The 27668-nt window shown below is 42.6% G+C and overlaps 2 protein-coding genes across 2 annotated transcripts in view; one reads left to right on the plus strand and one right to left on the minus strand.

The window, feature by feature from the left end:
• The first annotated feature begins 12751 nt into the window (after nt 1–12751).
• On the plus strand, nt 12752–16555 carry npas4a (neuronal PAS domain protein 4a). The gene is made up of 8 exons (XM_028416602.1): nt 12752–12932; nt 13301–13464; nt 13555–13657; nt 13742–14051; nt 14173–14282; nt 14441–14576; nt 14659–16427; nt 16527–16555. Exons 1-8 carry the CDS (start codon nt 12758–12760, stop codon nt 16553–16555), a joined length of 2796 nt encoding a protein of 931 aa, XP_028272403.1. The 5' UTR covers nt 12752–12757.
• Nucleotides 16556–20188: 3633 nt separating this feature from the next.
• The window catches only part of mrpl11 (mitochondrial ribosomal protein L11), a 36007-nt gene continuing 28527 nt past the window's right edge, over nt 20189–27668 (minus strand). Inside the window, exons 3-6 of the mRNA XM_028416410.1 lie at nt 26401–26496; nt 22554–22647; nt 22010–22169; nt 20189–20431 (exon numbers count right to left, since the gene is read on the minus strand). Coding sequence (XP_028272211.1) covers nt 20317–20431; nt 22010–22169; nt 22554–22647; nt 26401–26496 — 465 coding nt within the window. The 3' untranslated portion in view covers nt 20189–20316. The remainder of the gene's footprint in view (nt 20432–22009; nt 22170–22553; nt 22648–26400; nt 26497–27668) is intronic.

Consider the following 27668-nt stretch of genomic DNA (forward strand, 5'->3'; position numbering starts at 1 on the left):
GTCCTAATGACCTAAAAAGGAAAAAAAACAATTATTATGAGAGATAAAATTGTTAAAATTTTGGTAAAATAATAATACCAAAGGGATGTAAAATGACATCATATAAAATAAAATGAAGCAGTTTGACACAGAAATTGTCTGTGATGGATTGGTTTCATGATGTGACTGTTGATGGCTTTTCACCCAGTGTCTCGTAATCTGTTCATAGATACTACAGACAGCTGTGTGTGTAACATGCTGGATGAAACCAATGAGTAAAGTAACATTGTGTGTGTTAGTAGTCTCTGGTTGCATCCAGAATCTGCATGTTTCTGCTTGTATATGTATTGGTGTGTGCAGGGAGTGGGTGTTTACATAGGAGAGCATGTGTTTGAGAGTGGCAGTGCCCACTCAGATGAGTGGGAGGAGTGTTTTGGGTGGCAGAGGGGAGTGTTGGAACGCCTGGGCCTCTATTTTTTTTTGGCACCTTGTCCGGAGTATGATCTCATTTCTGGGCAAGCTGCGTGCCCTGTAGGCCGCAGTGGGATGGGTGGCGTGGGACTGGAAATGGGGAAAACGAAGGCGGACAAACATGTCACATAGAAAAGACACCATCTTATGTTGTGCAATCATGTTTTGTCCCCCAGTTTGAGACATGTTGCCATGATGGAGGTGTAATTATTTCCCCCTTTGATGTCCTCCTATTGTATCACAAAAAGCTCTCCATGCCTCCCCCTCCACACTACAATGCAGGTATTATATTTATGAATGAAAGAGTGAAGTGGAGTGTCATTTTCCTCCACCCACAACCCCCAAGCACTGAGATCAGTTCATTAATGAAAAGAGCGGGCAGTGGAATCTGTGGGACATGAAAAAAGGACGCACAATACGAGAAGGCCTGAGTGAGAGTGTAAATTAGTGAGGCAGGAAATGGCTCTCTCTCCTCTGGATATTTGCATATTGTATACAGATATATTGAGAGTGGGTGATCACTGGGGGAGGATGGTTACAAAACACAACATAAACAAACACATCACAGACAAAAAACAAGACAGACTGCATTAAAATATTAAAATGATTCCATGTAACCAAAAAACTCAAAAAATAAACCAAAAAAATAGTCACTGTCACTAATTAAACATCCCAACAACCAGTCGCTGTGAGTCCTAATGAGAGCGGTCTGTACAAAATGTTTTTTAGCCACTGATGAGACCTTTGTTTACCTCTTCAGATCAAACTATGGAAACATCCAGTTGGCTTTTTGAAGTTCTGGGATCCTGCCAGGAACCTGGAAAAGTATCACACTATCCTGGGGATCTACACTGATCTGAGAAAGCTATGGGAGGGAAATGAAAGCTGAAAAGAGGAGTAGGCTTCAGCTCACCAGTTCACAGTGGTGATGCTGCTATCCAGAAATGCAGGATGGTTTGTGGTATCTTCAGACTTTTTCCCTCTCTTTGATCTGATGAATAAAAACAGATAGGGGTGTAAAACATTTGAATACTTTCCTACCATAATAATAAGTCTTGGTTGGATCCTGTGGGATCTCTATTTTTCTCAGAGCCGTCATGGCCGACACATATCCCACAGGAGAGTACATGTTGAACACTGTCATCCTGTAATAAAGCAGGAGTCATTTCTTGTTCGCAGATGGAAATGATTAGCTTATCAGCTTTGTCCAATTACAGGTTCAATTGCTGGGAATGTTTATTACCTCGGGTCAAAGTAATCTCCTGTGAACACCCTGGGAATTTCATGCAGGGTATCGCAGTGAGCAGAATATTGGGTCACATGTCAGTGATTAACAGCAGTGTAATTAAAAATTTGAGAGGATGACTGTACACGCTGCATGCTCCCCGACTGCTGTTCAGCTACAGGTGCAGACAAACAGCAGCTGAACCACATAACCGCTGGTATTCAAACAAACAGGACTTAATTTGTGGTGCTGGGTTACATGAGACCTGTTGAGACAGATTTATATAAAGCTCTGAAATAAACCTATTCCTACTTTACTTTCAGTTTCTTTACTCATTGCGTAAATGCGGTTACCAAGAGACGACAATGTGTTGCTATGGCTGTGTGGGTGTAGAGCGGCAAAAGGGACCAATGCTGAAAAGACATTCAGCCTTGAGAAAAAAATAACTGTGAAGAACAACCGAAAGGTGCTGCGTGAACGGCAGGGAGCAGAAGGAGAGGAACTCTGAAACTGATTGTGAAACATTTGGGTAGCAGCTGTGAATTCACTCACGAGTACATTTAACTCACATGTCTATATGCATTTTGCTTGCAGCTTCAAACAATGTAATCACCGATCATTATTAAAAGTAACATTCACCACTGTTTATGAGGCTGTCCAGTCAATATTAATGGGAACTGTAGTTAGGTGAACACATTTCTCTGTGACAGCTATGTTCAAAGAATGCACTGAATTTTTCAAATCCTAAAAAACCTTCATTCTGCATTCTACGACACACATTGTGTTGATGTCAGTAACAATAAAAAAAACAGCTTTTAATGTCAGAACATCCAGACGCTGTTTGACCGCAGCAGCTCAGTTTATGAATGGTCTCCACTGGTTCTGAAACAGCACTTTCGGCCTCTTTAAACTGGATCTTCCACTTATAAGTCTCCTCAGCTGAGTAATCACCATTTTGAGGATAAAAATTCTTTCTCTTTTTCTTCTCCCCACAGTGAAACCCTTGTAGTTATTGTATCAGTAATTCTTAGTAAAGTTCTAAGTAAATTATAGTTATTCCTGTAAAAATAGAATTTTTTTTTTTAAAGATTATGCTTTTTGCTTCTACAAACATTGCTCAACAGTACCTAAAGTAAATGTTTTGAGCACTTAATCCACCACTGGGTTTTAAAAAGCAACTTTAAATGCAGTCAATATTAAGGAAGTAAAAGTAGTTGATCTGTCATTAGTAGCCGTTGATATTATAGGACTTTATTTGGCTGGTTGAATTTTAACCGTTAAATTGGGTCAAATAATGAGATGTTGATGAGATGCTTTCAGGGGAGGGTTAAATCATTTTAAACATTAGGCATTGTAAAAAGTAAACCACATGAAATGTTTAGACATCTGAAACTTAAGAGGCATCAACATGACAGAGATGACAGTGTAATATGATACAAGTTTTCTTGTATTATGTCTTCTTATGTGTTCTAACTTAATCTTTTTAATTGTGTAATTGACTCACTGCCCACCATAACAACAATCAACTCCTAAAATAGATCTCTAGTCCTAAAGAAAACACGACCATCAGGCCTTAAATAGATCACGATATTGTGATTATATATTTTTCTAAACATCATGTTTTTACACAGTGTTTCTAATTTAGTGTTAATAACAACAGCATCCAGTAAACGGCTTCTACCTGTTTTCCGGCTCGTTGACACCACACAGGTCCTGTTTGTGTGCTAATGTATTTTTGGAGCGCTATAGATAGAAAACGGGACTCGGTGAGAAGAAGTGAATGAGCCGCAGCTGATAGTAATTTACCCCATCAATTCATGAATCAGCCCAGAATGAATGGATTTGTAAATTGTTCAGGATGGTGGACAACATGGAAGGAGAGGGAAAAAAATGAAGTAATGACAGCTATGTAATGGTTGTCACATGTCAGGTCAATAGACGTGTATTTTGAGGCACAAGGACAGCGAGGGAAGAGAGGACAAATGGACCAAATCTAAGAAAAGAACAAATCCATTCAATCTGTTCCTCCCTCACTCTCAGCCCACTCTCTGCTTTCGTTATGCAACACCTCGATGTATTGGCTCATCTCGAACATATGTCCAGGTGAGACACATGAAAATAAACCCTCAGGCGGGAATGTGAAAATGCATCATGTCCGCTGTCGCTTTGTCTTTCGCCTGGTTGCGGCTGTGTTTGACCTTTTGTCTGAAACAGAGGCTGAGAGTTAATCGAGGGGCACAGAGGACACAGAGGGGGGAGAAACGGTGAGCAATGGAGTCTCAATGAAAGATCTGCTGCTAGGAGGTCTCTCATGATGTAACACATCTACATCATGTCGCCATGACAACCCCGCATCAGCACCAACTGACTGTGGGGAGAAAGTCAGTGTGTGTGCGGCTATGTTACAGAAGAGCACACAAAAAGCCTCTGTCTTCAACAAAAAAAGACTTTTGGGTACAAATACTAAATTTTATATTTGACAATTCTAAATTGAACAAATGTGTTTTTCCTTAAATCTACATGCTACATTTTTCTATCTTATCCTTGAGCATTGACACATCAGTCTCTAACATTACAATAAAGGTGCTCGTGGCCAACCCCACTGCAAAATAGAAATACTGAGGCTATTTAGCAAGTTATTGTCCCTGTGTTCTCTGAGTCTAAGTATAAATCCAGGGACCTTGGGGAGACAGAACTCGAGCACAAACTAAAGAGCACTGGTGAAAAACTTCTGTCCCCTGTTCTGCGCCCTGGCTGCTAAAAATAAACTGGATATTGAAAAGCGAAGAGAAAAAGTACAAGGCTACAGGCTCACAAAGCAAAAGCCGAGAGAAAGAGGCAAAGGCGGGAGGTGAGGAGCCGGCGTGTGGGTGGAGCTGTGCGTGGGTGTTTGTATGGTTCATATTCACAGGTTGCATCTGTCTGTTGATGGAGCTGATGGAGCTGATGGATCCATCCGGTGAAAGGAGTAGAAGGTGTGGAAAGGAGCAGCAGATGACATGTATGTTGTAGTTATTGAGTTCTTCATGTGTAATAATAATAGAATTTGTTGCCGTAGCTTTATGCAGCTGCTAATGTCCTTCAGCACGTCTTCATTCTGCTCAACCAAAAGAGAGGGGAACACCAGCCAAAAGGTTCAATCTGATCAAACGCCAGAATGGGACGAGCACATGTGTAACAAAGTTCATAATCTCATATATAACAATTTGACTGTTCAGTCACATGAAGTGTGAGATGATCTATCTTTAAGTCACTCAGCCACGCCCCGTCCTAACTCTTCTGCACTATACACTCTTCAAACTGACTTTTGACAATTAGAGAGAGAGGTGGGAGATTTTTAAATCCTCCAAATGTAGCTTATGACGCAGTTAAGTTCTCATAAGGTCCATACAAAAAACTAACAATAATCCATCTTGCCAGACTCTAAGGGCAGCATTGATCACAAAGCAGCTTACTGCTGGCAGCCATGTACAAGTTTTAGGTTTGCTGACAATTGTAACAATCATTTTGAAGTTATCCTGACAGTTCTGATTGATTCTAAGAGAGGTGCCACTGAGGGATTTGACATGCTGTTAGGTCTCATATTCATAATTACACTGGGAACACCTCTGTTAACATGTACATAAAAAATCTTTTTCTAAATAAAAACTTTCAAATTAGCCGACTGTGTGATGTTCAAGACTTAACGGCTACATTTGGGAAGATTTAGTTCTTATCTAAGTGCTTATTAAAATGTATAGATTCATTAATTACTTACTTTTATATGTCTTTGTTAATATTTATGAGTTAATTCAATACCAAGACTACAAAATAAAATAGTTTAAAGGAGTCTTGCTGGAACCAGAATGTTCTTTAGGCTAAAATCAGCAGATAAAATGGACTGCATAGATTTGTTTCTGTGTCCTTCATTCACATTCACACCAGAAAGCTGAGAATTCAACCACATTTTCTAGATTTTATGAGATGACTGTAACCTGTCAGCCTCTCAGTCAGTTCCCAGTGTTCCCAGTTGTCCCTCTCTGTCACTTTGTACCCCTAAAATTTCCTAAAATGTTTTTCTCCTCAACTCTCCTCTTTACTCCACATCCTCACTCACTCCCGCTTCGATGCAGGAGTGGGAGGTGTTGCTAGGCGACAGATTAGCTCCTTCCTTTTCAAGAAGCAGAGCGCAGACCTTGACTCGCTGGGTGTAAAAATAAACAGAAAAAGAAAAGACAGTCTTAGAGGAAAAAGGACAAGTGTCATTCACCTCTGCCACGAGAACAGCACTCAGTGTTTAGCCTGAAAATATTTTCTATACAGCCCACACCACTCTGCCTCCTTTCTGTCCATCCTTATCCTCAAGTGGTCCAAAAATAATTGACTTATTTATACCGCATTTACATTCGGAATAAACACAATCTATCACTCATTACCAGCAAAATGGTTGACGATTTATGTGTAATAAACTCTCACTCTATACTGCTGCAGAGTGATGATCTATCTGCTCTGTTCCCTGTGATGTGATGACTAAGGTTGTGGAGGAACATGCTGCTCGTCCCTCATCCGCAGTTTCACTCTCTGCCAAACAGCCGAAGCTGTGAAAGTCACACCTGCTGGCTACTGCGACTGAAAAAGTGTGTGTACAGAAAGAGCCAGAATACTCCTGCCCTTTGTACATCTGCTCAGTCAGTGTGAGGAGGATAGTGACACAGAGTAAGTGTTGATGAATGAGTGTGTGAGCGACTGAAGGGACACATTTTAGCGGGTACATGAGGCCATATGTGGGTGAGTGAAAGTATAGGTGATAGGTCGTTAATTTCTGAAACACTAGTGTACTTCAAAGCCAAACAATCTCTGTGTTACACCCAGCAGCACTTTGTTCCACAGAGCAATTTAAATAAAAGATAACTTCATTAAAATCAGGTAGAATCTGTATCACATGTTTAAAAAAGTGTAAAAGGTTTGAAATGCTAAGACATCTCTGTATGGTGGTGTTAGCCAGCTAGCACCAGCTGTATCATCACATTCATGTTATTAGCATTAATGTAGAACCTAGTCTCTCCCTAGTCCAACATAAGGGAGGAAGAAATGACATTGAGGAAGTAGAGGCCCTGAGATATTCTTCTTTTATGTATACAGTCTATAAATGTTGATGGACAGGCAGCCAGTAACTCAAACCACAAATGCAATAAAGGTCGAAGCTCTAGTTTAATGGGAAAGCTGACTGACTGTTGGGTACGTTTTGAGCCTAGCTTGGACATGAAACACTGCCAACATCACCCTTGGCCACTGGCTTTATTAATGATGTCTCATCCAAGCAACAACTCAACACTACAGTGCTCATCCTTCACACCATCAGGATTATTTCTGTGCCTCCATATCTGATGAAGGCAGACATGTACAGTTTGATGCACATGTACTGTGGAAAAAGCTAAAAAGAAAACACTCAAAGCCCCAAACAAGAAACAGCACACCCTTTGTACTTTTAAACCTGCAATTGCATTTCTGGACACTAGGAGGCAGCAGACACATTTATTTGACCAATGCTAGCAACATTCATCTGAAGTGTGATGGTGAATCTAATGCATTTGTTAGCTCCGTGTCTGAGCCATCAAACAAAGAGACTAACAAAATCCTCAAAAGGTGCTGCAACATTACACATTGTTTCCATGTGTGAAAAGTCAATGAAATGGTAAGCTAATGCTAATTGTTCCATGGCTCTTTACCTCCTATTACAGGTTGGCATACATCTACTTCTTAGCTGATATAGATAAATAGATATAGACAAAGATAAATTACACGTGCTACCAGACGTGTGCCTATAAATGAATAAGCGAGTCAACTTGTGACAAAAATGGATCAGATAGTGGGGAAATTAGTGAATGAATAAGTGAGTGTCTGAGTTAATGTGCCTGGATGAGTGGTTGCGTTAAAGAGGGCTATGAAACTTAATTAGCCCCCACATGAATACTGAGACAAAAACAGGAGTTTGTGGCACAAAGACGGCCACTAATTGAATTCATTTGAGTCCATTTGCTGTCAGGGAGATGAGCCACTCATCCATCGGACCCCTCGCTCTTCATCCAACCGCCTGCCCCTCTCTGCCACCCACCTATGATACCAACACATCACCGTCTCATAATGGCAGGGGCTCTCATGACAACCACAACAATGGCAGAGACAACAGAGTGTGTGGGACACTGGGACAGCTTAAGTACCTACAAGACTGCTGGGAGGAGGAAAACAAACAACTCTGAGTGTTTTCGTTCTGGGAGCTCCTGCATAAAGATGTGTGCTATTTTCACCCACAGAAAGTCTGCCGGTGTTTTTTATTTCTTTCTTTCTTTTTTAAATAGCAATTTCTGAAAACACCAGAGACACCAAAGAAACTGACACGTGATCGGGCACATATCCTGCAACAACAAGAGTCAACTCTGACTCTACTATTACAGTTCAAACAAAAGAGAATCAGAGACTAACACCTCACTCTGCTAACCAGTGATTCGCTTGACAACTCTTATGTTGTCTCTTTAGGCTGCATGGAGGAGTCAATCATCCTGGCTTTCAGAACATATATAAAAAAATAATTTGAGGCTTTAGAACTTTAAAATATGGACATTGTATCTAAATGTCATGAAGTAGATTAGTGTCTGAATGTATGTATTTCTAACAAACAAATCATCATACAGATCATAACAAATTACATAACGAATTTCTAATCTTTGCTTCTTTAACACTCAGCTTACCTGAAATTTTAACATCTCCAGGCAGCTGTTCAGTTTTGGGCGTATATAGACAGTAAGGCCCTCAGTCACGGTGCAAAATGCTTAAATTTCAACATAAACTGTGAAATAAGGATTGACCAACTTTCCCTCATGTCACCCATATGATTTCAGTTGCCATCCACCTAAATCTTATTTAGTCAGAACAGGGGAAGCCTCAAGTGGCCATTTGAAGAACTGCAGTTTTAGATGATCATGTTGGCTTAAAGTAAAGTAAAATATCTTAGATATGAAATGAATTTTATTGTATTTTAATTTTAGTTTAGTTTGTGAGGTGAGAACTGAAGGGGTTACAAATTAAAAATGTAAACACCTGTGTAGGTTTCCAAAACATTTATCTGTAGAACAAAAGGTACCAAAATCCAGATATAAAAAACTATGACAAATAATACTCCATGATAAACTTGTTTCTTCACTTGTGACATGCACATGATGAAATGATAAAGTGTTAATCTGCTGGAGCTCTGTGGTAAATATTTTTTGTCAGCTTCAGTGTCAGTAAGGAACATATATTATCCAAGATGATAAATTAAGAGCTTAAACATCTCTAAACTGGAAACCATAATCAATAGCCTGATCAGTCAGATCCATCAATGGTCATCATAATACATGATTTTGATGTAAAGTAAATAAACTTTTTGTAGTTAAAGACTGTGTTCAGTCATTTTTTACTCTAACGATGGTCGATGTGAGACAAAGCTAGTGCTGCTAATAAGCTACTTAATGATGCAACTGACTTAAATATGCCACTGGGGTAGTTATGATGAAAAATGAACACATTTTACCTGCTAATGACACACAGATGCAGAGGACTGTCTTCTGCATGTTGTCACTTTGTGGCAGCCGAAGAACCAAAACAGTCCTGATGTATTAAAAAAAACACACACAACAACAACAAAAAGCTACAAACTGGCGAGGAAAGAAGAATGTAAGGGGAAAGATGTGATGGAAAGGAAACTGTCAGAAAAGTGAGTCCAGTGGTGGAGAAAGGAGACAGAAGTGGTTTGGGTCAATACAATAAACAACCTTTTTAGGAAGAAAATGCTACGTATCAAGGCAGGAAACAAGTGCGACGATTAGAGTGTAATGTTGTTTACTAATGGCATGAGGGAACAAGGCGTGCAGGTAAGGAATTAGAGGCTGACATGACAGGCTGAACTTCTACTGTTCATATGTTCTCTTGTTATAAGAAATATTATAGAAAGATTCTGTTTACCTGAGGTTACAAACTTTATGCAGGTTTTAAAGTGATATCAGGCCAAGTAGATGATTTGATTCAATAAAACAAATGTATAAATATGGTGGTATTGCGGTTGTGTTTACTTGTGATGCAGGTGGGGAGAATGTTTGTCCTGACTAGACTGATCAACAGCTTTAGAGCTTTGTGTGTGCTGACTTGAAAACATCTTTTATGCCCTCAATAAATAATCAGTTTTTAATCAAACAAAAGCTGCTTTATGAGTATCAGAGGTGACATTTCTCTAAAGAAAACTCAACAGCCTCTTAAATCACAGTCAGTCCAAACTGATCCTGAGTATATCTCATAATTTCACACTGCAGTTTATCTACATGGATCATCAGACTCTCAGCATGCAGAGAGAAGAGCACCGGTTGAAGGATCATTGACAGATCAAACCTAACAGCAGGTCATCTGATGAACCTGAAACAAAGAACATGACTCAGCCTCAGTCCTTTCAGGGTCAGTATGAAAAGCTACAATTATGTCTCCCCCTCTGCTGAATGAACTGCACTAATGAATGAGTGTGACGCTGCATCCAGAATAGCCAAAAGGAAAACTGATGTCACTATACCGGCACATTACAGTCCCACTTTAGTAACACACTGTTGTGTGTGTGTGTGTGTGTCTGTGATGTACTTCCCTGTGCTCTAGGGGTGCTGCTCGTCCATGTGCTGAGCAGCAGAGATGACAAAGTCATATCTCTCATTTCTACAGGCTGCAGGGACCTTCAGGGGGAAGCAAATTAAAACGGTAAAATAACAGAACAAAATGAAAACAGTTGTACAGTTTTACCTCCAGGTGGAAATCTGCAGTTTATCTCTGGTTATCAGGAGAGTCAACACACCAACACCTGCAAGGACCAACAAACACAGACACACACTGACAGACAAGTAACCCAGCTAAAGGAGGATTTATCTCAATCATTCATCTAGATACATTAGATCTAGACAATCTAGATGATACTACACAGATCAGTTTCACGATCCATTAGGGGAACTTCTAGAGTTTTGAATAGTTTACTTGTAGACTCTACAAGTCCAGTTAGCTTCAAACTTCTGAATGGAAATGACCTGGATGACTGAGGATCTACACCGACACTCAGGGGAACTGTGTTTCCTCAAAGGGGTGGCAGGTCCTCATGATGCCAGTGTGTTAGCTATGTGAGTAACACAAGCACAGACACACAAAACAGATTTTAGTTCACCTTGAACTTGTCTTGTAAAATCGAATTCTGCTGTTAGAAAATGCGCCATCATTTTCTTTTCAATCAGTCTGTACAGGTGTGCCACACACACGCACACAAGCACACGCACGCACACACGCGCGCATACACACACAGTGAGGGGGGTGGGGGGATCTATTCTGGGGGCTAAAAGTGAGATCTCCCTTCTATAAATAGACCATAGGAGCTGGATGCGGGGGCGCGCCTCGCAGTCATGTGTCGGTCACCGTTCAGATGTATTTTTAGTAACAGCGCACTGCTTACATCACGTGCGACTAGGAGACAGGTTTGCAGCAGGTTGCGCAATACTGGTGTTTGCGCGCGATGTTAACAAATATTCATGAGTGCCATTCATTAAAACAACTTTCATTGAGGTTTTGAAAACCGTCACTGTAACTTCTAAACTAAATCAAAGAGAAGTCTGAGTCAGACATGGACGTCATCTGTCAACGACAGACAGATGCTGAAGCTGTCCGACTGTGTCTATTCACCATCGATTGCTCATCGTGTTCTGATTGATTTAGAGAGTGTACAATCTGAATTTCTACCAGCAGGATGAATAAAGCTGTCGGTGTGTGTGTATATATATATATATATATAGTCTCAGAACCAGAGCGTCTTTATTGTCCGTCATAAGAACAGAGAGTACCGATCCGTGTGTGGACAACATTTCATTTAACAGTGACAGAATGTGAAGGTCCAGCTTTTAAACTGAACAATAAGGTGCAATTTCTGTTGCTGAGGACTGATTTCCATTCATAAAAAGGCGGCGGAGCGATGAGAAGCAGCCTCAGCATCCATGTTCGCCTCCTCTTCCTCCAGCAGCAGCAGCCGCAGCTCAGTGACTGAGCATCGTGTTGCGCGCTCGGCTCTGCGGTGCAGCCGAGCACCATCAATCTCACACCTTTTTAAATGTTGATAGAAACTGTGGTCGGAATTAATCGCATCTAACAAGCACCTGTCGTATTTACTGACAGGTCCGGGGCAATGAGGCACTGACTGGTATAGCCTCTACCTCAGGTGCCAGACATATAAACACAGAAACCTCTTTCGTATGCAACCCAGTCTTCCTACCATCGCACCCTCCCCCCTCCTCCTCCCCCGAACCCCACCGCCCTGTATCCCCCCTTCCTCTTCCTCCAATACACCGGTGACTCCGTTTACGTTTTACGCTTGCTCCGCCCCTTACTCGGTTTTGTCCAAATCGGGCTTTTTGCGTCGCCGGAGCTCCCGATTTCAGCCCGACGTCATCACCGAGTAGAGGGAAGAGCTGACGTCGAGAAAGAGTCACCGAGAGGAGAGGGCACGGGAGAGGGAGGGGGAGAGATCCACCACTACTAACACTAATATGAAACATATCTATCCCCCTTGCCCCCCTTCTTTTCTCCACCCCCCTCTCTCTGTTTTACGTCGGTGTTGGTGCGTTGGGAGCCCCCCTACTCCGGCGGAGTCCCAGGCTATATAAGTGACCGGCGAGCAGAGTCCCTCAACCAGATTTACGGGTTCCGGACTTCTGTGCGAGAGACGGCTACTACAGCCGCCGATTCACCTGCACTCCGAAAGGAGGGACAGACACCCAGCAGCCGGCCAGCATCCGAGCTGGACGCTGTGACGGAGCTAAACCAGACGGAGACAGGACAGGAGAAGGTTTTAAACCTTGCTCTGGAGAGAAAATAGCTGAGATGAAAGTTCAATAACACACCTTAAGAGCTTCTTCACTTCTGCAACCTGTCTCTTAACACATCTCGGAGACGGGGCGCTTCAGCCGAGGCACGGCGTTCAACAACAGTCCGTTCACAACTCTCCAACCTATAACTGGAGGAATTTCGATAGTTCACCTCAAAAAAGCGGCCAAAATGTACCGATCAACCAAAGGAGCATCCAAGGCTCGACGGGACCAGATCAACGCTGAGATCCGGAACCTGAAGGACTTGTTGCCCATTTCTGACGCCGATAAAGCCAGACTGTCATACCTGCACATCATGTCACTCGCCTGCATGTACACCAGGAAATCCGTCTTCTTCACTCAAGGTAAGAATGAATTCACTAACAAACGACCTGTTGATGAGCCCGCTGCCATCGCTCACAGTGTGGCGGAATCAACAAGTGTTTAAGCGGCACCGCAGGCAGCTGTGTTGAATCTAATTCTGTTCATAATGTGTAGATCTGTGGATCAATAATCAATCAGAAACAGCAAACAGTGACTCTAATGAAGCCTTAAAATGCGATTGTGTCGCTGTCCGTTGTGCTGAAATGATTCTGCAGCGTGAGAGCAGCCTCGCCGCTTTCCGCGGTGCTGAAACACGATGCGGACACTGCTTTTACTACTGCGGAGATCACGGCTCCTGAGTCTAACACATTTCTTTTATCCCTGTCTCTGTTTTTTTCTTTTCATGTAGAAGCGGGAACTGCTGCTAGTCTCGAAGAGAGCGCACGGTTTCTGTCTTTTCATGAACTGTCGGAGTTGATGCAGGCGCTGCCGGGCTTTCTGATGCTGCTGACTGGAGAGGGGAAGCTCCTCTACCTGTCAGACAGCGTCTCCGAGCACCTCGGACACTCCATGGTGAGTCTACACAGACCGAGACACTTGTAGCTGAGCAAAGCCTTATTCAGTGTTTGGATTGTTTGAATAACATTTCTGTGTTTTTTTCAGGTGGATCTTGTTGCACAGGGGGACAGCGTTTACGATATCATCGACGCCTCAGACCACTTTGTCATGAGGACCAACCTGTCAACCTCCACATCACTTGAAATGGGTAAGACACATTCATTTCATTTCTTCACCTATTACAGACTGAATATGATTTTTGATAACCCTCCTCTCACCTTCTCCTCCACAGACCGTCTCTTCCGCTGTCGTTTCAACACTTCCAAGTCCGTGCGGAGGCAGAGCGCTGGAAACAAGCTGGTTCTGATCCGAGCTCGCTGCCTCTCGCCCCCCTCCCCCTCTCCTGCTGCCGGGTCCTACTGGACCTCCAACCCTGTGTGGGTGTGTTTCTGTTCTCCTCTGGAGCCCCACCCGACCCGTTCCAGCCCGGGGGCAGAGAGGGAGTCGACCTCCACCCCTCCCCTGTCTGAGACCAACTTGTTCCTGGCCTGTTTCCACTCCCAGCATGGCCGGGACATGAGGCTGCAGACAGCACAGGACAGGTGAGCTCCACACAATGTATCCTCCACCTGTTGCTTTTAACATGAAATGTTGTAATATTGTGTACATGAAAGTGGGGAACCATTATCTTTCTAACATATCACCACCCACTCTCAACTGCAGCGTGAGCTCTTATCTTGGCTTTGATGTGACAGCTTTACGCTCCCGCTCCTGGTACAGCCTCCTCCACCCACAGGATCTGTCACATGCCTCTGCTCAGCACCGCAGCCTATGTAAGTGCGCTCTTTACACAAACCTACCAGTTACAACCATCCATGCCCACACAATTACACACACATAGCGTGCCCACTGGCACATCATCCACACAGATGATGATGATGATTAATAGGATTACTAACTGATGCCAACGTATGCTGCTGCTGTTCAACAGTGAGAGAAGGAGGAGAGGGCAGAGCTGAAATGGTGGTGCGTGTGCAAGCTCAGGACCAGTCATGGGTTTGGCTCTACATGGTGCTTCAACTGCAGCCAGGAGAAATCCCCATCAACAGTAACAACTACATCATCAGGTATTCACTGCACTTTTTGTAGTCAAAACAATCATACATGCAAACAAAAACACAAACCTCACTCCTATGTTTTCTCCCTCAGTGACTCTGAGGCCTGGTCAGTGCGTCAGCAGCTCAGCTCAGAGCAGAACCAGCTGACCCTGGTCCTGAGTGCTAGCACCTCTCAGCAGGAAAGTCTGAGTCTCCAGTCTCCAGAAACTCTGTCCAGCCCAGACCAGGTCTTCACCCCTGGCAGCAGTGGCCTGTCCGCTCAGTCCTTTGACTTCAGCACTGCTGGCTGCAGCGTGGGCTCCTCTGATGAACCGGGGAGCTCTGCTGCTGAGGCCATGCAGGTGGAAGGCGACCCTCGCTCCAGTATCTCCTCTCTGGAGGAAGAAAGCTTCTTTCAACAGCATCCTACTGAACCTCCCTCTGCTGCCTCCTCCCCCACTCCAGTCACTGTTGAGACAGTAGCAGACTTAGACTTTTTAACCCAGAACATTCTCCTGCCTCCGTCCTTCCAGCTCGACCCTCCGCTGCCAGCTCTCCCCCTGCCTCTCCCCCCTGTGCCCTCTTCACAAGCTCAGCAGTCCAAAGAGTTTGTGTGTACTCCTCCCTACACTCCACAGGTCGGTGGGCCTAGCTTCCCATTCGGTGAACCCCTCTTCAGCTTTGACCCCACTGGCACAACTACTCCTCCACCCTCTGCTACAACTGCCACCGCCACCACTTCCTTGGCTCCCTCAACATCCCCCACAGCCCCACCAACTACCGCTTCCAGCCCTGCTCCCCCCACTACCCTCTCTACCAAGCTCCCCCTGGCGCTGCCTAACCTGACTACCGACCTCCTCTTCCCCATCGAGCCCTGCAGTGGTTCCCTGTACGAGAAACTGCCACCTACACCCGACAGCCCTGGAGACGGGGACTGCACAGTGATGACCCTGCCCGAGGTTCGTGGTCCACTGTACGTAGATGTACCACTGGGGCCTGTCCAGTATCCACCTGAAGGCCTTCTCACCCCTGAGGCATCACCTGGTAAACAGCCCTGTCTCTCCTTCTTCTCCCTTGACAGAGAGATCGAGCAGGCAGAAATATCTCTGTTAGCTCAACACATCAGCTCACTGGCAGAGGGATTCTACCTGGATCCACTTATGTCCAAACTCTCTCCTCCCTCCATGTCACCTTCCCCCTCCCCTCCCTCCCCCTTCCTGTCACCAGCCATAGAAACTACTGATCCTGTCCACATGCTTAGGGAGTTTTATCCCATCAAACCACGGAGAGGTCTGGACTTTCCCATCTTCCTAGATGATGATGATTCTCTGTTTGAAGAGAGCATTCTAGAAACACTTCTCCAAGACGACTTTGCACCCCAGACACCCAGCATCTCCCAGACTTCCCCTTCAACCACCCCAATGCCCAATCCCTCCAGCCCGACCTCTCCTCAAACCCCAGTGTGCTGGCACCAACCCTCCCAGTTTGAGGGAGTGGGCCACGTCTGTAGCGTCCAATCGGCGCAATGTAACTCCATGGCTGGGTGCGGGGCGACTGTGGCAGCTGAAGGCGGGGTAAAGGCAGAAGGGGAGGGGCTAATGGAGGAAGCAATGGAGATCGAGGTGGTGTCATCTCCTATGTCCTCTTGCTCCTCCATCCGGGCTTCCCCTCCCCTCATTCTCACTGCCTCCCCCAACCCTGACACCTCCACACCCATCGCCTCGCCCACGCCCGCCGTGTCTTGCACTCAGTCCCTCCTGGAGGAACTGGCCGTCCTGGAACCCATGTTTGGGGCAGGTGCCTCTATCACCCCTGGCTTAGGGCAACAACCTGAGTTGTATCAACTCCAATGTCATCCATCGCCACAGTGCTTCCACAAAGGTGAGAACAGTCTCTTCTTCTTTTTTGATATAAAAAAACATGTTGTGAGAATGCACCACTAACTTCTGTTTCCTCTCTTTTTCCATTTTTCTCTTTCAGATGGGAGTGGAAGTGTTCCTCCGTTCTAAAATAAGTCTGTGACTTACTTCATTAAGTATGGCATATTGTCATATTTTGTGGAGCCCCTTTTACTGAAAAGTAAAAAATAATTAAGTGTATAAATATACATAATGTATATACAACTTAAGGACTTTAACTCCTACATGTCTCCTGAGAACAAAGATTGGCTTTATATTTTTGTTCAGTCCGTTATCTGTATACTACTACAAAACTGGTGCAACATTTACATGATGGTGCAACTTCATGGACTCACAACTGACTGGGTTCTGAGTCCATGTTGTGACTCTCAGCTTCTCTGTTACACAAGCTTCAGATATGATCAGACAGAGAAACCTCTCTGAAGCGCTGTTTAACTTCCAGACGCGCATTTGTATTCACTCGTAGTGAAAAATCTGTTGTGAACAAAAAAATATGACATAATACTTTTCTTGCTATTTCAGTAGGGAGATTAATTATAGCACCGTTGCCTGACATGCAGCAACGCAAACCCAAACCTCAAATGTATTGAAAGTCAAATGTTTACAATTTTTTTAGATCTTTAGGATGACCACGATCAGTGTGTCAAAGAAAAGACAGATTTCTGATGTGAAATCTGGTATCCAGTCATCGGGCTGTGGTTTGAAAGCACTTTTCTTCACAGCCTTAAAGGCTTACACAAACAGTATTCAACAAAATCTTAGATACTTTGAGCTTTGAGTTTGCGACTTCAAACCTTTAACATTTCATATTTATCTCTCCATCTAAAATCTGTGTATCAATGTAATGTGCAAAAAAAAAAAAGACAACATGTGAAGAGATCCTGGCATGTGAAGTATTCAAGAATTCTGACAGTGTCAAAACATGAGATTGTCTGGAAGTTTGCCGGGGCTCTGATCATGCCACAAATCCACTGCTATGTCGTACTGTACATTTAGACTCTGAATGTGGGCTCTTCAGGTCCTTCCTGGCCTGAGGGCAGTCGGCTGGATATTCTTGCAGCATCAATATTTGCAATGCTGGCAGCTTATAGCGGCTCCTGTGTGCCTGAAACGGCCCTGACCTGCTGAACTCTGGACTCTTTATCTCGTCCATTCCACATGGACAGTTGCATCGTTGCTCCACTGGAGTGCGGTGTAGTGAGGCACAATTGACTATGTGAATGAGCGATTCTTCTTTTTTGAGAGGGGTTAAAATACAAAGAAGTTTTGTTTTAAAAAATGAAAACATGGATGGGGTGCTATTTCTATTCAGTTACCAAGCGACACGGGTTGAGAATGGTACAATTCCCATGGTGTCGACATGCTCACGTAGAGTTGTCTACGGTCAAGTAAAGGATTGATTCCTACGTTCTAGCTATTAAAGGCTAAGTTAATATACATGTGTAAAATTCTATTATTGTATGTGTGATATTTGAAAAAGATGTTATACATATGCATTATGTCTGTGGATATAGGCATATGTTCTTTTCAGAAAGGTTGTACACATTTGTACATTTGTATGTTATTGGTCTGTAAATATAAGAAAGAGATTTTTATTGCATAAGATGGACTATATTCTAAACATCTTACTTACTGCAGAATGGACATTGTGGACCAGTGTTCTATTGTGATGCTTATAAGTGTATTTGGTTGTCATACAAATGCATTTATATTAAAGTGCACTTAATGCGGCTGATGCATTTGTGTCGTCATAGACAAGCCCCCTGTTCCTCTCTCAGCCTCCTCCTACTCCTCCTCATCATCATCATCGTCATCCCTGCCTCTCTTCCTACCTCCCCTCCACTCTCCTCCATTTCTTCCCCTGGAGCGAGTTTCGCTCAGCAACAGCACTGACGCACACACATGACGAGACAGAATGAGACACTATCTGACTCAGACTGACGCACACACTTGGCATCAAGGTTTTTGCGTGTGAGGATGTGCACACACACACACAGATGCACAGTTGGCCTCCCACTTATGATGATGCACACACACACACACACCCCAACCCCTCTTTACAAATCACAGTAGCCCACATTCACTGATGTACCTGCGACTCTATCAGTGCTCAGTGTGGTGTAAGACTCCATATATAGGCATTCCTGCTCAAGAGCTCTGCCTGAAACAGCCTCCTGTCTATTCTCAGCCTCTATTCAGAAGGATCAGAGAGGGGAGGGCTGGGGAGAGAGAAGGGGGAGACAAAGAAAGAGCGAGAGGAGGCTAAAATTAGAGGTACAGTAAGAGGGGGAGATGGGGAAAAAACTGGGGCTCTGTCGCCACACAGCAGAGGGTAAGCATCACAGAATGAAAAAAATAAATCTGTTAATCATGACTGATAAAAGAGGACTGTTTTTGTGAAGGGAGGCAGACAGTATCCAGGTCTAATATTCTGTGCCGCATAGCAGATAAATAACAGAATTTTAATGCATGCAAAAAAAAAGCACTGTTCCTGCCATTGAACATTTTGTTCCATCGCTACCTGCTGCAGTGTTGGCCATGGATATGAGGGAGGCAGTGCTGCACGACTGACTGCTGCCATCTCCTGGTAAAAACAGGCACTGCACCTGAGGGGAGCATATTGTACATTATGGGTGAGAATGAGGAAAGGGTTATGAAGAGGACAGTTTCACAGTTCATGAACATGGTTTGTGTTTCTTTCCATTAATTCCATAACTCATAGACCTGGAGCCATTTCATGTAGGAACTATTTTCAACGAAATTACACCCTGCATCAAAACAAGATGTGAGTAAATTAAGTTGGAAACCTCATCATCAGCCTCCTCATGAAAACATCATAAAAAAAACAAATGGACCACATTCTGTTTAACAAAGCAAAGACCTCTTTGAACATCTTGATAATACTTCTCAAACCAGTTCTTGAAACTTGAAAGCACTTTAACTTACACTTCATGCTTTCCCAACTGTTACTCGTTATACTATGTTTGTACTGCAGGACACCAATGTTCCCTTTTAAGCTGGAACATAGGGAGGAGAAACATCTTGTCTTCAGCTGTATATAAACATTTCATCAGGGGTGAACTTCCTCTTAAAAAACAGAGTTCAAGGAGAGCTATGACATATCTACTTTGTTGCTGCTGTTATTGATGATTAATCAATAAATCAAGGGAGCAGAATTAAGTAAAAATATAATTTAACCTACATTCAAACACGTTTTGAAGCCATAGGTTTCAAACATTATACACTGGAGAATTTAATGTCATCAAGAGATGGCAATGCAGTTGGTGTAACAGAATTAAGCATTTAAGATGTTGAGTAAGTGTAAATGCAGGAATTGCAGATCAAGATCATATCTCTGGTATTCAATAATATTGAACTCACTCACTCCTTGTAAATTTGGCAATAATTAATGTGCTGAAGCTTTAAGACCCCACGTTGACAAAAAACACAAGAAACCATCTGTACAAGCTGTCAAAAAGCCAAATCGCTTCCAGAAGTGTTAATAATGGATAATAACATCAAAGAGACTGAATATACAAATCCTTCCAGGACAGAGCAATTACATTTTCATCAGCTCAGCCTGGAGGAGACGAATCACTCAGGATCATACATTTTTATGTTTAAATGTATAAATGTTTTAGTGGATGTTTTTGTTGTGGGTAAAAGCTGGCAATAAACATGATGCTGTGAAGAAATAAATTTGAATAAGGACACGGACATAAATTATGTTTTAACTTACTGTTTAATAAAAGCTGACGAACACAATCATAACAGTGTTTTAACAATGTGATACATCTATCAAGTCAATATAAACAGGAAAGCAGGTCCCAAATACAGGTTTTTTTTTTTTTTTACTTCTTCTTGCCTGACGAAGCTTCAGCTGCAGCAGCTGCAGCTGCCGCAGCATCTGCTTTTAGCTTCTCCTCTCTCTGCTCCAGGAAGACTTTGTACTCATCAGCTGACAGACTGAGGAGGAGAGAGGAGAAATGATATTCAGACAGAGACACGCACAGAGAGACTGACAGAGAAACAGACAGACATCAGTTTCAGACTTTCTAAATAACATTTCCGTTTTAGAAATGAACTTTTGCCGATAATCCATGGTAAAGTTTCTGCAACTTTACCATGTTTTTAGTGTCAATTGCATCAGAATCAAAGAGTTTTATTGTGGACCCAAACACAAAGCAGCCCCGTGCTGCTCAATAACCATCCAGGGAGAAATCCATTGTAGAGTAGGCAGAGATACTGATTTCTCCATGGACAATACTCTCAATAAACCATAATGCACTGCAGCTGCAATACATGTAATGTTCCAAATAAGAGGGGATTGGAACTGTTCCAGGGAAAAGTACAATGTCATTTACTGAATGAGAAACAGAAGTGGCAGAATTGGATGATGGTGCTTGAATTCTAAACCAGACAGCAAAATAAACAGAAGACTGTGCACTGCATTAATGATAACTGAGAAACACAGGCTAAGATGCAAGGCGGGCAGCTCTGTGCTCACACATCTAAAAGCAATCAAATACGGCAAGACATACCAACCTCAGGTTTTTGCAGAAGTTATGTTTTTCTGACATATTTGTGTGCCGGTTGTATACATGATAAACAATATACTCTGTCTCAGTATACCCAAAAAAAGCATAAAGTATGTGAGAGTAAGCAGAACACAGAGATCGGTTCAGAGACTGTAATTCCGGCTGGATACTGACTGCTTGTCATGACTTGTCATGTCAGGTTATTGTGTTATTACTCAGGAGAGTGCAGCAGTAAGTGCAGTCTACACATTGTAATTATTACAACTACACTATAAACTTCAGCCTCAGCCACAGACAGATATTTAGAGCTACAAGGACCATATTTAGTGCTGAGTGCTGAGTAATATGGGCGGCACTGGAAGTAAGCAGAGGAAGTCGTTTAGAGGAGACTGATACACTGAAAACAGACAGCATGCAGTTCTACAGCAGTTCTGATGACTAACTATGTGTTTTCGGTCTCAAGCTACAAGATTCTTGTTTTACAAAATACATTTTTAAAATGACAAACATCGTCAACCAGGATTTTAAAAACATAAAATCTCTAAATATTTTATATTTTAAAAAAAAAGCTTCATTGAAATCCACTGAATCGGACTTATCCTCTGAAGTAGGAAGATGATTGAACAATGTTTGGTCTGACACCTACCCTACCTTACTGAAAATACAAAGAACAGCATAGCGTGGAAAAAACATCAAACCTCCGGAAGTTTCATGGTTTTCTTGTAAAGTTGTGGGCTTATTTAGCAAAGAATGGAATTATATTAGAGTGAATCCTCAAACATTTCTGTAACAGACTCATGTAAAAGTAAAATCTAACCTTTAAACTGCTATTTTATTGAACTGCATTCAGTTATGTGCTGCTGCTTCTGTGGCGCTCACATACTCACAGTGGCCACTGACCTCTAGAGGACCGTTAGAGGCATAACAGCATCAGCAGGTCTGATTCCTCCATTGGTCACACTCATAGTGTGTCAGATCAATAAATGAATACAGAATCAGGACTTACTTGTTGACAATCTTGATGCCCAGCGAGCGGGCTGAGCCGATGATGCATTTGACGACTGTCTGGAGGGAGGCGTTCCTTGTTTGGAAGCACTCATCCTGAGCCTTCACCTGAGCGATCTCATACACAGCTCTGACCGACACCATCCCCGCTGTCTCATGGCCTTCAAGCACACAAAACACAAGGCCAAGTAAGAATAAAACACAATAAAAATATTCAATTCACAGAGCAGGGCAAAGCACAGGGAGTGTGAGTGTGTGTGTAAGAGAAGGCGTAGCAGGAGTGGTATTAGGAGTCAACAGCTGAAACGAAGCTGTAGATAGCTTGGAGCACAAAAGGTGGAAATCTATAATTCTCTTTCCTTAACACACCATCTTTGCCACTTCCTTCCTTCCTTCCTCTGCTGCAGTCCCACCACATGCCATGAATATAACATCAATCACAGCAGAGCTCAGAACTGAGTCTCTGGAAGGACGTGTGTCCGTTACAGGATGGGCTCAGCAGTGAAAACAGATACTACACGTCTGGATCTAGGAACACTTCTCACCTGTCTTGCCAGCACCTTTCTCAATCCCCGCTGCTTGTTTGAGGAAGTAAGACACAGTGGGCTGGCCAATCTTCAAGTCATAAGTTCTGTCAGGCTGAGGAGACAAAGAGGAATGATCATTAAAACATGAGACAAGACGCCGGTCTGCAAATGTACAGAATGAGATTGTCATGTGATAAATAATACATTTCATTGTTGCTAAGACAGACATTGACTGCATGATTCCCTCGTGAACAACAAAACCATCTATACCAAATGTATTATAACAGCTGCCAGAAGTCATCAATAAAAGTTTCTTTTGTCACATTTATTGATTTATTTGGACCTTTTCTGTTACGGTCAGTGACTGTTATCACACTGTGTGCAGTCACAACGGCAGCACACATTTGTTGCAGTCTTTATGTTTGAGTCATCATTTCTATCTGGCAAATGTCAGTTTCAGAGGCTAACATCTCACCAGCTGTTACAGACAGCTCACATATTTAGTAATATTAGCATGATTTATTTCTCTATTAGCAAAACCTAAAGAGTTGTTTTGAAAAAAAAACTGCCCAACAGCGGAACAAAAATGATTCTTAACGTGTTTTCTAGACGGCCTTCCAGCTTTATTTCTGTCATCAGCTTTTGGGGCAAATTGAATATGTCATTTCCCAGAATTCACTGAGAAACTTTTAACAACTGTGTACTTTTAGCAAAGAATCATGAGTTCTGCCTGACTTCTTTAGATAAAGGAACTCTGTGAAAGGTTTCTTCAACATTTACCAGACAGCTACATGAGCAGGAGAATAAAAACACAGGAGCAGACTGTGATCTCATTTGAATATTAATGGCTCATATTGTTGTTTGAATGTTGACAGATGATGATGCCTTCATTGCATGGTCTGGGTTTATGTGATGCTAAATCCAATAAAGACCCAGCTAACCTTTAAACGCTAATATCTAGGACTAACATCAGCATCAAACAGTGGGAGAATGTTCCACAGAGGCTGCCCTCGGTGGTAAATCTACCTCAGAACTTTGGAAAATCAGCCAGTTAGCCGCCTGCCAAGCTAACAGTTACAGCTTTTGTTGGAGCTGACAAACACCAGGCCAGTGTTTAATTATTCTCCTACACATTTGCTTTTATGTTTAGCTCTGAAGTAGCTTTTAGGAAAAACCACAGCTGATCCAAGCTTGTTTAATGTCTTTTTCTACAGCTGCATACACATCGATTCAAAATGCAGAGAAAAACAAAAAGCTTTGACAGGCCCGCCATCCTTCCTTATCTGTAGCAGGACAATTAGTTCACAAAGTTCCCTTCCAGCACGATGATTTAAAGCCAGCTTTGAAGCCATTAACACAGTGACGAAGATACAGCTCTCTAATCTCTTTCTGTTTCTGATGCTGTTAATAAGAACTCAAATCAGAGGAGACAGACATTAGTCATAAAGCTTGTGTTTATGATGAAAAAAACATTTCCAGCAAAACATAAAGATGAGGTGAGTCACACAGCTCCCATTCATGTGTGTTCAGTTGAACTCTGGATAAGGACTGTGTGCTCAAACTGACTCATCCTATAGAACCACAAACTTATCAACAACCACTAACAGAAGCTAAGGTGGCCGTGCAGCAACGCTGGTGGACAGAAGTTATCATCTCATCATACATTATGTTTGCATCATGTTATTTTCTCATGTGCACTTAAATGCTCCATAATGTTCCCCAGATACTTGCCTATATGGACCATCAGCATTTATTTGTTTAACCTAAACCTTTTCTAGAGAACACCTGCCTGCTGGAGCACAAAGTAACACTGATGTGACTGAAACCAGCTGAGGGGATAGTGAGGTATAATTCTTGAGTTGATTTATTGATACAAACAGACTCTTTTCACATTACATGTGCCCATTTGATCTGCCTCATATACAATATTGACCAGAGGAGCTTTGAAGCTGATGAAAACAAATGTAGACACAGAAAACTATCAACTAAACCACCAGCAGATGTTTTCATTTTTGTTTCTACCTTGTGCGTGTCTGAAAGCTGCTGCACATCAGCTCTCCATCCTCGTCACTCAGCCTTCACATTTTAACCTCGGGACTGAAAATAAAAATCTCTTCAGCTTCACTGACTCATCCTGGAGCTTTTCTTTTAATTCAAATTCATTCCCTCAGCTAGGGCCTTAATAAAACAAAATCTGACATCTGATCCAATCGATAAATCATCTGAGCAAAGTTTACTTCAGATCATCTGTTATATGTCACATAAAAAAGACAATAAAGCATACAGCCAAGTTGATTTCAGCCATGTTCTCTAACAGCAGTGACCCTTTGACAAAGGAAACAGAATTTTTGTCAATCTAAGAAAATGCTGTTGTTTATAAAGGTCCAACGAGTTGCTGTTGTTTATTCCTCTATTTTACAAGATAAATAATTTACTACAGGAGCAATTTTCTGACAAGAGAGATGAGAAATTGAAAAATAAAAAGACAGAAGAAGAAGGTATGAGAGCGTGGGAATACTTAGAGCAAGAATCTAGGACACGAACACCAGTTAGAAGTAAATATATGCAATTTGCTGAGTGCAGTCTAAGCAATTTGTCGTCTGTTCATAAAAAAATACAAAAATACAAGACACAATATAAAAAAAGGTAACGATTGATCTGGATTTTGTCCAAATAAAGCCTGCCTGAGCTTCTAAAACTCATTTATTCACATTTTATAAGATTCCATCCATCCATCCGTCTGTCTGTGCGTGCAGGGTCACGGGGGGCTGGAGCCTATCCCAGCTACTACCAAAATATTTCCCCACAATCGGGAACATCTTCGTGAGTTGTAGTAACTTCAGTGAACACCTGAGTTTTCCTCCAGTGCCATTATCAGGTATAATTCGTGCTGTATTTGTTTCAAACACCTGCACAAGTAAAAGCATTCTCAGCAGCCTCAGCTGTGATATATGCTAAACTTTGGCATCAGCATTTAACTGAAAGTGCTGCTGTGACTAAGTGTTGCTCAAACGGCTTTTTGAGGCTCCCATTTGTAAATTAAAAAAACATACATCAGGTTAATACGTAGGGTCTGGCAGTCTTTGGTCAAAGCCAGACTAGCTGTTGCCTCCTGTTGTGCTTCTATTCTTTAGCTGAGCTAACTGGCTTCAGGCTCCTTAACACACTGACACGGGGGTGGTATTGATTTTCTCATCGAACTCTCTGCAAGAAAGTGAAAAAGTGGATTGTCCGAGCTGTCAGGCTGTTTCTTTAAAGTAAGATAAAAGGCAGTGTGAGATGTTCTCCTTGCTAAAAATGCCTCAAACATTCACACGAGAGACTGAAACATGTTGCATGAACACATTAAACATTACAGAGCACACGTGGAGCACTACAACCCACCAGCAGATGGCAGTGATGGGCAGCAGCGGGCCTCAAATGTGACGGCAGAGCTATTGCTAGATATTGCATGTCAAAATAAATTCATGCCTTTTAAAGGATTAGGCCTTTCCTCCTTACATCACAAACCTCATTATAGCACATATTTATTTAGCTGAAAGGATACAAACTCCTGTCTGAGATGACATGAAAAAGGTGGGAGGGAGGTGTGACGAGTCAAAAAAGATGTGGCTCACAACAACTCTTTTCAGGTCATTCACAATTCTTGCATGCACTTAATGCTTCTTGACTCCACGTTCCTCTGGGTATTGCCTTATTAATGAATGCAAATAGAAAGGCTTACTTTGGTGGTAGAGTATGAATAATGGAAGTGCTCTAGTGATGTTATGCAGTGGAATTAACCACAATCGCAGGAGGGAGGGGTGCTAAGTGAAAAGGGTCAGGGATGGGTTAGACAGACTGTCAACGATCTGCTCAGACACACCTTCACGTTGATCTTGATGGGCAGAGGGATGCCCTCCTTCAGGTCCTTGGTTTTTTCATTGAAGTCTTTGCAAAACTGCCCAATGGGGATCCCTTTCTGGAATGAAAAGAGGGGGGAAAACATCAGAAATAAGCTTGGTAAAATGATCTGTATGAGGAATATGAGCTGCATAAACATTCAGTCATGCCACACTGGCTGCCAGAATACAGATGCCTGGGCTGCTGTCAGTCAATCAATCACAAAGCATGAGAGGTCTAACTGTATTCACACACATGAATGGTTCAGGGCGGGAGGGAGAAGCCTGTGTGTGTTAATATGCCATAACATTTTGGTGTAGACACTCCGCATTCATTATATTCACTCTGAGATGCATCTGTGTGTGTATGCAGCGCCTGTTGTTCCAAAGAGTTTGTGTGTGTGTACACATCTGTCACTCCAGCTACGACTGAATGCATGTTGGTGCCCAGAGCCAGAGAAACCCAGTGATGAATGAGCTCCCATTTTCTAGCTCCTGCGAGGCCAACCAGAGCGAAAGCAAAATGGATGGGTGACATTAAGTCAACACCCGGCCAACGCTGCTCCTTTGCAGCATTCTTCTTTGGAGCTGAATTCAGTGGCAAAGACTAATAAAGAATCTAATTATTACTGCTGAAATTTAAACTGACCTTCACCCGCCATCCTTCCCCAAAGGCAACAACACGCTGATTGAAATGTTCATTTTAGAAATGAGGGAAGAAAAAAGGGGGTTTTATACACAGTTTAATGGACTTGTGAGTGCCTATTGCGCCACAACAGAGCAGAACAGAGTCTTATAATGGATCTGATGAAAAGTCACACACTCCAATGACAGGTAGAGAGGGAAGACATTTATTTGAACTTAACGGAGCAGAAAGTTCTCTGAACATCATCTTCACTGAAGGCTTCAAAAACACCTGATGAATAAAAATCAGTCGCTTGATCTACATAACCCCGTCACATTATTAGCGTCTAAAATGCCATTCATTATTCTGCCACTTCATTGCATCTGTTAATACAATAACAACAAACTGAGTCAAACACGAGACCAAGCAGGTTATTGTTTGAGCTGATGGGTGCTATCTGAATTACAATATTCTACTAATGAAATGAAACACAGCCACATCCCTGGAGTCCTCACTAGGCTCTACCTTCCCTCCCCTTTGTACTTATTAATAGTAATCCCATGTTGACCTCAGTACCTTTTCCTACCAGTGCAACTCCCTCCCTCCGTCTCCCATAAAAAACATTGC

Source organism: Parambassis ranga, chromosome 10, assembly GCF_900634625.1.
Source record: "Parambassis ranga chromosome 10, fParRan2.1, whole genome shotgun sequence".
Lineage (NCBI taxonomy): Eukaryota > Metazoa > Chordata > Actinopteri > Ambassidae > Parambassis > Parambassis ranga.